The 15,693-nt window shown below is 45.6% G+C and overlaps 1 protein-coding gene and 1 pseudogene across 1 annotated transcript; both read left to right on the forward strand.

The window, feature by feature from the left end:
* The first annotated feature begins 461 nt into the window (after positions 1-461).
* MAGEB3 (MAGE family member B3) lies at positions 462-1,511 on the forward strand. Its single transcript, XM_026513253.1, has one exon. The coding sequence runs from the start codon at positions 462-464 to the stop codon at positions 1,509-1,511; it is 1,050 nt and encodes a 349-aa protein (XP_026369038.1).
* Positions 1,512-9,612: 8,101 nt separating this feature from the next.
* Positions 9,613-11,085, forward strand: LOC113265805 (melanoma-associated antigen B4-like; annotated as a pseudogene).
* Positions 11,086-15,693: the final 4,608 nt, after the last annotated feature.

Raw genomic sequence — 15,693 nt, forward strand, 5'->3', positions numbered from 1 at the left:
TAGTTCCTCTTCAGGGGTCCCAAGAAGATGAGGACCTGAGTTTGAGATGTAAATTTAGAGCAGCACAGAGGAGGGAGCCCAGGCCTTGCCAAAAGTTGATATGATAGTCCTGAATGTGAACTGAAAGGATCCGCATACTCCAGAGTAGAGAGGATTCCGCAAGGACTAAACCTGCCACCGCTGCTCTCAGCCCCAGTAAGCACCACGCAGGGCTGGCAGGCTGCAGCCTGAGGCTTACTTTAATTATTTCCACAGGATTCTCAGAGTACAGGTTGATCATAACAGGAGCCTGGTGGTTTCCTAGAGCCGTGCCCTCAAGGAAATCTGCAGAGGCAGCCTTGGTTAAAGCCAAGGTGGTCTCTCCCTGTGGAAGGTGCTCCCTCTCATCCTCTCTTCTCTCATGCCCAGATCACCTGCTGTCTTACCCACACTCCTACCTGCTGTCCCTGATCACAGTCATCATGCCTCGGGGACAGAAGAGTAAGCTCTACACCTGTGAGAAACGCCACCAAGCCCGAGGTGGGATCCAGCATCAGAGGAGTGCTCAGGCCACTGCAGCCAAGGAGAAAACATTCCCCTCTTTGGCCCCATCTCCCTTTGGTGTTCTGACTCACAGGAAGCCTGCTGCTAGGTCATGTAGAGCCCTAGCCACCAAGTCTGCAGGTGTTTCTTGCACAAGATCATACCAAGGTGCCAACTGCAAAACTGAGAAAAAGCCAAGTTCCTCCCAAGCCTCACTCACCATTGTGCAGTCTCGAGGAGACCCTCTAACCAAAACAACGGGTATTTTGGTGCAGTTCCTGATACACATGTACAAAAGGAAAAAGCCCATCACGAAAGCCGATATGCTGAAGATTGTCAATAAGAAGTATAAAAATCGCTTTCTTGAGATCCTCAGAAGAGTCTCTTTCAGCTTGGAAGTAGTTTTTGGTGTTGACTTGAAGGAAGTCGATTCTACCAAGCATTCCTATATCCTCGTCAGCAAGATGGACCTCCCCAACAATGGGACTGTAAGCCGTGGCAGAGGATTTCCCAAGACCGGTCTCCTGATGAATCTCCTGGGTGTGATCTTCATGAAGGGCAACTGTGCCACCGAAGAGAACATCTGGGAGTTCCTGAATAAGATGAGAGTCTATGCGGGGAAGAGGCACTTCATATTTGGGGAACCCAAGAAGCTCATCACCCAAGATTTGGTGAAGCTTAAGTACCTGGAGTACCGCCAGGTGGCCAACAGTGATCCAGCACGCTATGAGTTCCTGTGGGGCTCGAGAGCCCACGCAGAGACCAGCAAGATGAAAGTGCTAGAGTTTTGGGCCAAGATTAATCATACAGTCCCCAGTGCCTTCCACTCTTGGTATGACGAGGCTCTGCGAGATGAGGAAGAGCGAGTCAAAGCCACGTTTACACTCCGAGCTGAGACAGATGCCATGGCCAGTGAATGTTCCAAGGAGTGTCCAGCAGCACCTCCCACACCCAATGAAGTTGAGGTGGATTCTTCACATTGTGGCTGAAGAGAGCAGTCCATGTTCCGAGCAGTGGAGGGCGGGGTGTAACTGAGGGAACACAGTGTATGATACCTTTGTGCTCCTGCTCTGTATGGGTAATTTGGACATATATCAGCATTTTTATTTTTTTGCTCTTTTTCAAATGTTGTTACTTCGAAATGAAGGCTTACCTAGCATTATAATCTAAATTTATGAGTTACATTGGTCTCACTTACTGTTTATCGGGTTTAAGAGTTAAGAGTGTTGCTGTTTAAAAAAACAAATTGGGAAAATTTCCATCTTATTTGGTAATCTGGTACAACGTAACATGGCATTGGTGTATGCATTTCCTTAAAAACATGAAAAAGCAGCAAAATATATATAGAATCGATACAGAGGTAACAAATAAGATGGTCGGTATTTGGCTTCCTAATCGCTTTTGCTCTGTGTTTTATAAAATTCTGAATAACAGTACGTGCTTGTCTAATTGAAGAATGTAGAATTAAACCTTACTGAATTAGATCCCATGCTCACAGGCTCATTTATTCCCCAAACATTGCCTGAGCATCTGCTCTTAGAAGGTTTCATGCTAGCACTGGGAAAGCTGAGGAAAAGACCGAGACATTGACCATAAAATTATAGAGTCAAGAAACATCTATCATATAAGGAAGAATGGCGATATACAGACCGAAAGGACACATGGAAAGAGGAGATAAAACAGGAGAGAGGTGGTTCCAGATGAGAGCAGTTAAGTGTCAGTGCCCTGAAGCAAGGCAGCATTGGGCCTTCGGAGACGGCAGGTCCCTCAATGGGAGGTAATTCTAAGTTGGCTGCATGGGGCTGGGGGAGGGGTGCTCCAGGAGGCTGTGATCATAGGGAGCAGGAGCCAGACCCTCACATGGTGGGCTTCAGAGTTGAAAGACTAAGTCCAGAGTGGCAAACCGCCCTTATCAGTTACTTTGGGATGGTGGGGAAACCAGAGAGCAGTCACCCGGGGCAGAGATGGAACGTGTCCTGTGCTCTTGTTCCGGTGCAGGTGAACACAGTGTGCAAATTTGAGGTTTTATTTACATCATCTCCAGAGAGCTTCTGAGAAAAAAGGGTATACTCTCTTGGAGTGGCTGCCCAGAATCCGCTGGACTGGCACCCTTGGCCCTGGGGGGGGGGGGAGCCCGAGCCCACTCCACTAAAACATCATTCAAATTCGGTTATCTCGTATGTCATTTCGCAAACTCCAGGCAAGGTCTAGATTTTTGTTGGTGGTTGAATGAAAGTCACAGTGGTTTAGAGAGAAGGGCAGCTGAGAGGAACGTAAGTTTTGGGGCCTTGAAATATGTTTTAGGAGCTTTGTGTCATCCACTAAGGAAGTCCACCTTATGCTGACATTGGATGACATCCTTGAATGGGGAAATACTAACTTAGTGTTCCTTGCTAAGCACCATTTTGTCTGATGGAGTTTTCTTTGTTCTAGAGCACTGAATAGTTCCTGACATCCCCTGGATTAAAAATTAAATTTCATTATAGTGAGTTGAAACTCTAGGGGACCAATTAATCAGAGTAAGAACTGGCATCCTTTGAAGCTCAGGAGAGGCCAGGCAATGTGCCACATGCTTCTACGTGCATTATGGACATTCTACCAGTCCCCAGGACAGAACCCATCAAACCCATTTCACAGATGAAAAGACAGCCTCACAGGGTTTGGTGTTCTGCCCAATTTCACATAGCTGCTAAGTGATAGGCTTGGAACCACACCCCTGGCCTGAATCAGTCTGAAGCCCACACTCTTCTGCTCTACCAGCCTGAGGCCAACTTCATGTTCCTTAATTCCCCTTTCTTCTCACTACTACAAAAATTGTCTCAGGTACTAAAAAGGACTCTGGGCCCAAGACACTGGATTAGAATACATAACCAGAGCGATTACCATATCAAAATAATTGAGAAGTGTGAATAAAGGAAAGAAAGAGATAATATTCAGTGATATATCCGCAGTCAGATAACCTCAAAAGATCAGGGACTCACAAAATCATTTTGGATAGGCCCTTCCATAAAGAAAGTTACATCTGCTCAAACAGAAGTTACAGAAAAAGCTAAGTCTGGTTGCTAAAGAGAAGAAATGGATTATTTTTTTTTCCTTTGATGGTACATGTGTTCTGGGTCTCTGCCTTGTGTTACAGCTCTCCTATCTCACATCACTCCTGGGATGGGGACCCAGTCTCTGAAGGGTTTGCCCTAGGGAAAATGGTCAAGAGTTTGCAGGGACATAGCCTTTCCTAGGAAGCCTTTGATCAAGAAACAGGAGCCATAATGAAGATCCCTCTATAGTAGGACTGGGAAGAGCAACATGCCAGGCAAATTTCTCAGTCTGAGCATCCCCTCACTTATTCTTCGGGGTTCTCAAGGACAGGGGAGTCTTAGAAGGCAGCCTCAGTCACTAGAGGGAGGACTCACAGTCTCTGACATACAAAGGCGAGGACTCTGAATGAGGCATGAAGACAGCAGCCGCCCAGAACTGTGTGGCCCATAGGCTCCTGACCCTCTGTCAGCTCTCAGAGAAGGATGTGACTGAAGCTGAATTCCACTTAACAAGTCAAAAAGGTGAAAGATCTTGGTCTGAGGTTGATTGACTCGGGTCAGTAGAGGTAGGATTTCTAAGGTGTGCCAGGAGGAAGGTGAGTACTCAGGGACCAGCTAACCCACACCAGTGGAGCCTCCCAGAATCCTTCACACTGTTATGAGAGATCCAGGCATAAATGTCAGGCAGGGCTGGCCTCATATCCTCCTCAGTGGTAACAGAAAAGTGGGGAGGTCCCAGGTCAGCAGAGAGAGGAGTCTTGGGCCTTCACATGAGTCAGATTTAGGGTACTGAGTTAGAACCCTAAGTGGGATCACCATCATAGGGCCTCAGGCTGCCTGCCACAGCTGTCACTTGTGGGAGACCTTGGCAGGTGTGGCCAAATAAGGCCACCCTCACCCCTTCCTTTTCGATCTCAGGGAGGTATAAGCCTTTTTCTGGGGAAATGTCCTCAGACCAAGAAAGAGAGGAACCTCAGGCCCTGCCAGGAGTCAAATCAAGGAAACCAAGTGAGGACCAAGGGCACAACCTGTCCCTGAATAGATGGGAAAACAGTCTGGCCCTGCTCTTGCACTCAAGACTGAAAGCCCCAGGGGCAGGGTATGAGGCTGAGTGCCCCCAGCATCACTTGTTTAAAAAAACTGACTTCATGCTTTGGCGCAATTTTAGGTTCACAGCAAAACTGAGCAGAAAGTACAGAGAGTTCCCATCCACCCTCTTCCCTGTCACACACACACACAGCCTCCCCGCTTTCGGCACCTTTTGGCAGAGTGGTCAGTGTGCTACGGTCTCTCAACTTATATCCACACGTCATAAAGCTCATAGTTAACATGAGGTTGATTCTTGGTGTTGCTACATTCTGTTGGGTTTGACAAACCTTTGATGACTTGTATCCGCTGTCACAGTATGCAAAGTAATTTCACTGCCCTAAAATTCTCTATGCTCTGCCTGTTCATCCCACTCTTCCCCCAACGCCTGGCAACCACCGATCTTTTTACTTTTCCTGTAGTTTTGCCTTTTCCTGAATATCAGAGAGTTGGACTCATGCAGTATGTAGCCTTTTCAGATTGGCTTATTTCACTTAGTAATATGCATCTAGGGTTCCTCCATGCCTTTCCATGGCTTGATTAGCTCATTTCTTTTTAGCACTGAGCAATACAGGCATACCTCAGACATACTGTGGGTTTGGTTTCAGACCACAGCAATAAAGTGAATATCACAATAAAGTGAGTCAGAGGAATTCTTTTTTTTTTTTTTTGGTTTCCAGTACATATTAAAGTTCTGTTTATACCCTACTATAGTCTATTAAGTGTGTTATAGTATTATGCCTAAAAAGCAATGTACATACCTTAATTTTTTAAGAGAGGAAGAGAATGGGGAGGGGCAAAGGGAGAGAGAGAATCTCAGGCAGGCTCCATGCCCAGTGCAGAGCCTGACATGGGGCTCAATCTCACAACCCTGAGATCAGATCAAGAGTCGGACACTTAAATGTCTGAGCCCCATACATACCTTAATTAAAAAATACTTTATTGCTAGAAAATGCTAGTCATCCTCTGAGCTTTGAGTGAATCATAATCTCTTTGCTGGTGGAGGGTCTTACCTCGATGTTGATGGCTGCCCACTGATCAGGGTCGTGTTGCTGAAGGTTGGGGTGGTGTGGCAATTCCTTAAAATAAGAGAACACTGCAGTTTGCCTCATTGATTGACTTTTCCTCACACAAATGATTTCTTTATGGCATGTGACGCTGTTTGATAGTTTTTACCCACAGTAGAATTTCTTTCAAGTTGGAGTCAATCCTCTCAAACTCTGCTGCTGCTTAATCAGCTGGGTTTATGTAATATTCTAAATCCTTGGTTGTCATTTCAGCTACCTTTAAAGCATTTTCACCAAGAGTAGTTTTTCCTCAAGGAACTACTTTTTTTTTTTTTTTTTTTTTTTTTTTTTGCCTATCCGTTAGAAAAAACTCCTGATCCACTAAAGTTTGATCGTGAGATTGCAATGATGCAGTCCCATCTTTAGGCTCCACTCATAAGTCTAGTTCTCTTGCTCTCTCTGCCATATCTGCCATTACTTCCTCTCCTGAAGGCCTGAATCCCTCAAAGTCACCAACGAGGGTTGGCATCAACTTTTTTCAAGCTCGTATTCATACTGATATTTTGATCTATTCCTATGACTCATGAATGTTCTTCATGGCGTTTAGAATGGTGAATCCTTTCGAGAAGGTTTTCAATCGACTTTGCCCAGATCCATCCAAGAAATCACTATCTATAGCAGCTATAGCCTTACCAAATATATTTCTTAATCCATAAGAATTGGAAGTCAAAAGGACTCCTTGATTTATGGGCTGCCAAGTGGATGTTGTGTTAGCAGGCATGAAAACAACACTCACCTCATTGTCCATCTGCATCAGAGCTCTTGGGCGAGCAGGCGCACTGTCAATGAGTGGTCATAGTTTGAGAGGAAACTTTTCTTCTGAGCAGGTCTCAAGAGTGGGTTTAAAACATTCAGAAGGGGCGCCTGGGTGGCTCAGTCGTTAAGCGTCTGCCTTCGGCTCAGGGCATGATCCTGGCCTTCTCGGATCGAGCCCCACATCGGGCTCCTCCGCTGGGAGCCTGCTTCTTCCTCTCCCACTCCCCCTGCTTGTGTTCCCTCTCTCGCTGGCTGTCTCTCTATCCGTCAAATAAATTAAATAAAATCTTTAAAAAAATAATAAAATAAAATATTCAGAAAACCATGTTGTAAACAGATGTCCTGTCCTACAAGCTTCGTTGCTCCTTCTATAGACCACAGGCAGAGTAGATTTAGCATCATTCTTCAGGGCCCTGGATTTGGGGGATGGGAAATGAGCACTGGTTTCAACCTCCAGCCACCAGCTGCATTAGCCCCTCACAAGAGAGTCAGCCTGTTCTTTGGAGCTTTGAAGCCAGGCATTGACTTCTCTTATCTAGCTACAAAAGCCCTAGATGGCATCTTCTTCCAAAAGAAGGCTGTTTGTCTACACTGAAAATGTAGTTTAGTGCAGCCCCCTTCATTAATGATCCTAGCTGGATCTTCCGGATACCTTGTGGCAGCTTCTCCATCAGCACTTGCTGCCTCACTGTACACGATGATGTTGTGGAAAGAACTTTTCCCTTAAACCTCACGAAACAGCCTCTGCTGGCTTCAAACTTTTCTTACGTGGCTTCCTCGCCTCTCAGCCTTCATAGAATTGAGAGTCAGGGTCTTGCTCTGGATTAGACTTCAGCTTAAGGGAATGTTGTAACTGGTTTCATTTCTATCCAGACCACTAATACTTTCTCCGTATCAGCAAGAAGGCTGTTTTGCTTTCTTATCATCCATGTGTTCACTGGAGGAGCACTTTCAATTTCCTTCAAGAACTCTTCCTTTGCATTCACAACCTGGATAACTGTTTGGTGCAAGAGGCCTAGCTTTTGGCCTTCCCGGCTTTGGACATGCCTTTCTCAGTATGCTTAATCATTTCTAGCTTTTGATTTAAACTGAGAGATGTAGGACTCTTCCTATCACTTGAACACTTAGAGGCCACTGCAGGGTTATTAAGTGGCCTCGTTTCAACATTTTTGTGTCTCGGAATAGGGAGGCCTAAAAGAGGGAAAGAGCTGGGGAACAGCTGGTCAGTGGAGCAGTCAGAACACACACAGCATTATCAGCTAAGCTCACCATCTTATATGGGTGCAATTTGTGATGCCCCAAAACAATTACAATAGTAACATCACAGATCACTGGTTACGGATCACCATAACCAATACAATAATAGCGCAAAAGTTTGAAATATTGTAAGAATTACCAAAATGTAACACAGAGACACAAAGTGGGCACATGGTTTTGGAAAAATGGCACCAAGAGACTTTCTTGGTGCCGGGCTGCCACGAACCTTCAATTTGTAATAAATGCAATATGTGCAAAGTGCAGTAAAGTGAAGCACAGTAAAACAAGGTTGGGATGTCATAGTTTATTTATCCATGTACCTGCTGAAGGACATCTTGGTTGCTTTCAAGTTCAGCTATGAATAAAGATGCTAGAAACATCCATGTGAAGGTTTTTTGAGGATATAAGTTTTCAACTCATTCGGGTAAATACCAAGAAGCATCATCACCAGCTCATATAGTATGTTTAGTCAGGCTTTTTTTAAATCCACTTTATTGAGGTACAATTGGCAGACCAAAAGCTGTACATAGTCGATGTACATAAATTGATGAGTTTGTAGATAAGTATGCACCCATGAAACTGTCACCACAGTTTATGTTATGAAAATATCCATCACCTCCAGAAGTTTCCTCCTGCCTTATTTATTTATGTGTTATAAGTACATTCCCTATAAGATCTATCTTTTTAGCAAAATTTTAAGTATACAATACAGTATTGTTAACTATAGGCTCTATGCTGTCCAGTAGACCTCTAGGATTTGTCTTGTATAACTGAAACTTTGTAAACGTTAATTAATACCCCTCCATTTCCCCCTCCTCCTAGCCCCTGGCAACCACCATTCCACTCTCTGCTGCTGTGAGTCTATTTTAGATTCCTCATATAAATGGTATCATGATTCGCCCTTCTCTGTCAGCTCTATTTCACTTAGCATAATGTCCTCTATACTGTTGCAACTGGCAAGGTTTCCTCCTTGTTAAAGGTGAATGATATTCCATTGTATGTATGTTTCACCCTTTCTTTATCCATCTGTCCATCAATAGACATTTAGGCTGCTTAGCTATATGTCTTAGCTATTGTGAATAACACTGCAACGGACATGAGAGTGCAGATATATCTTCAAAATCCCGATTTCAATTCCTCTGGATATATACCCAGAAGTAGGTTTGCTGAATCATATGGTAGTTCTATTTTTAATTTTTTGAGGAACCTCCATACTGTTTTCCAAGTGGCTATACCAATTTATATTCCCGCCAATGGTGTAGAATATGTTTAGTGTAATAAGAAATTGCCAAACTGTGTTTGCAAAGTGACTGTACCATTTTGCATCCCCACCAGCAATGAATGAGAGTTCTTATTGCTCCATATCCTCACCAGTATTTGCTGTTGTCAGTGCTTTGAATTTTGGCATTCTAAAAGGCATGCAGTGGCATTTCATTTTTATTTTAATTTGCAACTTTCTCGTGATGTATGATGCTTAGCATCTTTTCATATGCTTATTTGCCATCTATATATCCTCCTTGATGAGGTGTCTGTTCATATATTTTGCCCATTTTTTGATTGGGTTGTTGGTTTTCTTCTTGTTGACTTTTAAGTGTTCTTTGTTTATTTTGGCCAATGGCCTTCATCAGATATGTCCTTTGCAAACATTTTCTCCCAGTCTGTGGCTGATCTTCTTATTTTCTTGGTGATTTTTTGGAGGGAAGAAGCTTTAATTCTAATGAAGTCTTGCTTATCAAGTATTTCTTTCATCACTTTTTATATCAGATCTAGGAGGTGAGATCCTTAGTCTGAGGGTCCAGTCACCAGTCAGCAGAAGGTGTGGGGGGCAGCAGTCCACAACCCTGTGTGGTGTCCAAATGAGGACCCTGAATGGATACTTAAGACCCAGCATGCCTAATACAGAGAGGTCCCCACAGAGAGCTACAAGCACTGAGTGTCTCCTGGTAAGGGTGGTGGGCTAAGGTCCCAGGGAGCTTTAAGATATCAATTTTAGTGTAGCAGAGAGATAAGGTTAGAAGCCTTGCCAAAAGTTATTATAATTTTGAAGGTAAACATAGAGGATCCCTTGCCACCTTAGAACACATATGGCCCCACTGCCAGCCATGCTGTCACACTAGTCAGTAAAGGACAGAGCTGGCAAGCTGTAGCCTATGACTCACTCTGTCTCCAGTAGCTTCTCAGAGCAGGCTGACTAGAACAAGAGCCTTGTAGGTTCCTAGAGAATGTCCTCAAGAAAACCTGCAGAGGTTAAAGCAAAGGTGGAATGTCCCTGCTGTAGGTTCACACACCATCTCATTGTCCCTTCCCCAGGTGACCTCATCATCCACTGTCCGGTCTGCTGTTCATGACCATGGAGTCATCATTCCTCAGTCTCAGAAGAGTAAGTTCAACAACACAAGAAATGCCACTAGGCCTGAGGTAAGACCCAAGATCTCGAGGGGGCTTAGGCCACTGCAGCAAAGAGTCCCCCCTCTCCTCCTCTGTTTCAGGGATGCTCCCTCAGATTGCCTTATTGTTGGCATTGCTAGGAGCCTCAGAGATCCCCACCCACGATCATTACTTCTGCAGCTGTTTCATGCATCTGGTCTGAACAAGGTGTCAGGAGCCAAGATGAGAAAGTGCAAGTTGCTCTGAAGCCCCAACCTCCGCTGAGAGCTCACTGAAACATTCCCTAACCAGGATGGTGAGCGTGTCAGCACAGTTCCTGCTGGAGAAGCATGCAGTGAGGGCGCCATTATACAGGCAGCACTGCTGACGGTCGTCAACAAAAGGTACAGGGAGCACTTCCCTGAGATCCTCAGGAGGAACTTTGAGTGCATGGAGCTGGTCTTTGGCCTAGAATTAAAGGAAGTCAAGCCCGCTGGTCACTCCTATACCCTCATCAGTGGCCTAGGCTTCACCAGTGATGGCAGTGTGAGCAGTGGCTGGGGATTTCCTAAGAATGAGCTTCTCATGCCTCTCCTGGGTGTGATCTTGAATGGCAACTGCATCTGAGGAGGACATCTGGGAATTCCTAAACGTGTTTGGGAATCTGTGTTGAGATGAGGCATTTAATCTTTGGAGAACCCAGGAATTTCATCACGGAAGACTTGGAACAGGAAAGGTACCTGCAGTACCGCCAGGTGGCCAACAGTGATCCTCCACGCTACGACTTCCTGTGGAGCCCAAGAGCCCACGCTGAGACCAGCAAGATGAGAGTCCTAGAGCTTTTGCTAAGGTCATGGCCTTCCCGTGCCATTATGAAGAGGCTCTGCGAGATGAGGAGAGAGCCCAAGCCAGAGCCGCAGCTGGGGCTGCCTCTACTACCAAGGCCGGTGCACCTACACAGTCCAGCTGCTCCTTTCTTCCCCAGAGAGGGCTGAGGCACATTCTTCGCTTTGTGGTTAACAAAGGCAGTTAATCGGCTAACTAGTGGAGGGCCCAGGTGGGGTTCAAAGGAACACAATGTGTAACATACTTGTATTTCTGTACAATGTATAAATTAGAGGTGTATCTTTTTCTTCCTATTTTAAATGCCTTTCCTTTTTTTTAATGGATTTATCCCATTACCATTTTATTTATTTATTTTGGATAAAATATGAAATGCTTTTATTTTTTTAAGTTAAAAAAATTTTTTTTATTATGATATGTCACCGTACAGTACATCATTAGTTTTTGATGTTGTGTTCCGTGATTCATTGTTTGCATATAATACCCAGTGCTCCATGCAATACGTGCCCTCCTTAATACCCATCACTGGGCTAGCCCATCCCCCTACCCTCCTCCCCTCTGAAACCCTCAATTTGTTTCCCTGAGTCCACAGGCTCTCATGGTTCATCTCCCCCTCTGATTCCCCCCCCTTCATTTTTCCCTTCCTTCTCCTAACGTCCTACATGCTATTCTTTATGTTCCACAAATAAGTGAAACCATATGATAATTGTCTTTCTCTGCTTGACTTATTTCACTTAGCATAATCCCCTCCAGTCCCGTCCATGTTGCTGCAAATGTTGGATAATCACCCTTTCTGATGGCTGAGTACTATTCCATTGTATATATGGACCATATCTTCTTCCCTTTCAATTAAAGGTTTACTTAGCTTCAGAATCCAAGTTGATGAATGACATGGGTCATACATTTCTTGGAGTTTATCAAGTTGAAAAATAAGAATTTTAGTATTTTGTAAAACAAATTGAAACCCTTGAATCATTTCTTGTCATTCAGAACTAGGTAATGTTTAATTTAATATTCTTTAATTGCCCAAATATTAATTTAGGACCTGCTTTTGGAAGGCTCCTGGCTAGTACTGGAGATGATAAGAAAAATAGGCCCACCCCCTGCTTACGAAACTGTGGAGTCTAACAGCAGCTCTCATATAAAGTATGTGGTGATACTTAGGGAGACACTCCCTAAGATGGAAAGGACTAGTAAAAATACGGGGTAAAAAGGAGGGATGGGGCCTCCAGATGAGGAATTCTAGTGTAAAATGCCCTGAGGTAAGGCAGCTTGAGCCTTTGGGCAGCTGAAAGCCCTGGAATGGAAAGTAATTTTTTAATTTATTTGTTACAGAGAGAGAGAGAGTGCACAAGGAGGGGGAGCTGCAGGCAGAGGGAAAAGTAGGCTCCCTGCTGAGCAAGGAGCCTGATGCGAGGCTCAATCCCAGGATGCTGGGATTATGACCTGAGCCAAAGGCAGATGCTTAACCAACTGAGCCACCCAGGTGCCCATGATGGGAAGTAATTTTAAGTTAGCTGTATGGTGGGCTAAAAGTGGCTGTGGAAGCCAGGTGGTGGGTCTCTGATTGAGAGATATAAGTCTGGAATGGAAAACTACCTTTAATGGTTACTTTGGGATTGTGAATAAATCAGAGAGGATCTCCACCCATGGCACGGATGGAACATGTCCCATGCTTCTGTCCCCAGTGCAGGTGAACACAGCACAAACTAGGTGTTTTACGCAAACCATCTCCAGGGAGTTTCTGAGACATAAGGACGGTACTCTTTTGACGTTGGAAACTCAGAAGTCTCTGGGCAGGTAGTCTTTCCTGTAAGCTGGGGAGTCAGAACCCATTTTATTAAAAGAGCATTCAAATTCCATGTTACTGTTTTTGTTTTGTTTTGTTTATTTGGCTTGCAATTTTGCAAACTCTAAGGGAGGTATAGATTTTAGGTGATGGTGAAATTGATGAAGATAGGGGTGCTTTGGGTAAAAGGGCAGCTGAGCGGAAAGAACTAGTCTTTGAATCCAATTCTAGAGGATTTGAGTTGCATTCAGCTAGAAAAAACCCTCCCATGCTCGAAATATGATTTATTAGGAGGAAATTTACATTAGTGTCTCTGTAAGCAGCACTTTGGACTGATTTGGTGTTCCATGTCCTAGAGTGGCATATACTCTCTGATATCTCCTAGATTAAAACAACTATTCCATCCAGATGGGTGATATCCTCTGGGGTCAAAATAATCATAACCATAGTAATTACAGGCATTGTGTAAAGTCTTAGTGCATTCTAGGCATCTTTCCAGGTGCTTTATGTACATTAACCATGGTCTACCAGGCCTGCAAGACAGGATTTAACAAATCCACTTCATAGATGCAGAGCCTGAGGCCCACAGAACTTGCTAATGCACCCAGTTCACAGAGCTAATAAGTGATAGCGCTAGGCCTAGACCCTTGGTCTGAATCTGTCCAGAGCTCACAGTTTTCCACTCCTCCCAGCCTGAAGCTGACCAGGGATCACTTAATTCACTTTCTTCTACCTTCAAAATGTATCTCAAGCGATAAAAAGAAGGATTCTGTGACCAAAACACTGGATCGGAATACATAGCCAGCACAATAAAAATACCAAAATAAATAAGAGATATGAATAAAGGAGAGAAAGTGACAATATGGTCATCTACATGTGCAAAATCAGATATCCTCCAAAGATCAGGGGTTCAAAAAATGATCTGGCTCCATCCTTCTCTGTAAAAAGTAAATCTTTTAGAGCTAACCTAAGTGTGACTGGTGAAGAGGAGGAATATATCAGCTTTTTTTTTTTCCTCAGACACCACAACACCTGTCCTGGGCTCCCTGATGTATGCTGTGCTTTCCTAATCTTACATCACTCTTGGCACATGGACTTATTTTCTGCAAGATTTGCAGTAGAGAATCTGGCCAAATGGTTGCAGGTACATGTTGTTTCCCAGGAAGCCTTTAATCAAGAGACAGGCCAAGATGAGGATCCCCATGAATGAGTACTGAGAAGACAACTATCCCAACATATTGGGGTCATCCAAAGACCTAAGGATGGTGACCTTAGCTCAGTAGAAGGAGTCCCAGGCTCTGAAAGATATGGTGAGGACCATGAATGAGAAATGATGGAAGACCCAGCCAGAACAGTGAGGTCTTATAGCATGTCATCCCTGCTGTCTGTTCTTGGAGGCACCCAAGGGCCATGATCAGACGAGGATCACCCTCACTTCCAACTTGGAATTCTCAGGAAAGGAAGACCTACATGTAAGATGAGCACAGAGTGAAGTTACAGGATTGGTTATTTGTCAAGGTGAGGACCCAAATGTGGACTAAGAGCAGCACCCACAGCATAAAAGGAGGCCCCACAACATCCGCTCTGCTGTCATCCCTGGGAAGCCCAGGGCAGAGATATCAGGCTGATTTCAGCCTGGAAAGTCTCAGGAAGGTGAGGGCTTCTGTTTAATGGAAGCTGCCTCAGTTTTCCATAAGGAGGGACCTGGGCCCTAACAAGAATTCATGAAGACCATGAGTGTTATAAGTGGACCCCCCCCCCAAACAGAGCGGGCTAAATAGAATCCTGTACCATTCTGAGCCCTGAGGGACCCAGAAGAGCTCTGAGGAGTCCCCTCATTCTGCCTGGTGAGTCTCAGGGAAGGAATGGCCGTAGCTAACAGGATGGGTCCCAGCTCTGCAGAGGGAGAAGTTTTGGCCATAGCTAGAATCAAGGTGTGGACCCTCAATGCAAGTGAATCTCTCCTGAAAGGGGGAGGCTCACAGAGTCCCCTCCCCTTATCAGGCTTGTGGCCCAGGAAGGAGTAGACCCCAGCGGGATGGCCAGAAATTCCCCTGGGGGCTGGCAGGCCTGGGCCGGCAGATGGAGGAGCTGCAAGCGCTGGGGTCCCACAGAGCCCCGCCCCTGCTTTCAGCCCTCGGAAACCCCGGTGTCCCCGCCCCCGGATGCGGCTCACCCGACTTCCGTTCTGGGCGGGACCTCGACCACTGGGCGCGGCGGTTTGTCGGGAGGAGGCTGGTTTCCCGGGACTGGCCTAAAGTCAAGGTGAGGACCCTGAGTGGGAACTGAAGAGACTATCCCCCCCCCTCAAAACGAAGTTGGCCCGAACCTGCCCCTTCGGTCCGGCTCTGGGAGTTCCCAGCAGCCTGGCGTGCCGAGCAATCCCATCGTGCTCGTTGCCACCTGGGCTGCCTCAGGGAGGCGAGGGCCTTGTCTAAAGGGCGCCGCTCCACTTCCGCTGGCGGCCCTCGAATGCCCTGGAGTAATTCGGGCTGAGATAACCCCTCGTTTTTGCCTAGGGGGTGATTCAAGTGGAGAGAGGCCTTTATCTAAAGGAGGCAGCCCCATGCGCGGAGGAGGAGTTTTGGCCTTAAAGCAGTGTAGGTAGGACCGTCAGTGCTCATAAGGGCCCCTCTCCTCAAAATAGGGAGCTGCACAGAACGGCACCCGGCTCTCTTATCTGGGAGTCCCCAGGTGAGGTACCCAGATGTGCAGCACAGTGACTTCTCTTCTAGCTACTCAGGGAGGTGAGGCCTTTGCTTTAAGGCTTGTAGACTCAGGTAGATGGAGGAATCCCAAATCCTACCTGGAGTCAAGGTCAAAGTCCTGAATGAGGTCTCAGGGAGCCACTGCTTCCAGAACAGTGGGGTTGAAGGGTCTGGCCCCTGCTGTTAGCAGGCATAGGCCCCAGTCAGCTCAGTCTGGCTGTCAACTCGGGTCCCAGAAATATGAGGATCTTTGTCTAAGGGTC

Source organism: Ursus arctos, chromosome X, assembly GCF_023065955.2.
Source record: "Ursus arctos isolate Adak ecotype North America chromosome X, UrsArc2.0, whole genome shotgun sequence".
NCBI lineage: Eukaryota > Metazoa > Chordata > Mammalia > Carnivora > Ursidae > Ursus > Ursus arctos.

Coding starts and splice junctions, on each gene's coding strand:
- MAGEB3 (XM_026513253.1), top strand. CDS start 462: ATGCCTCGGGGACAGAAGAGTAAGCTCTACACCTGTGAGAAACGCCAC.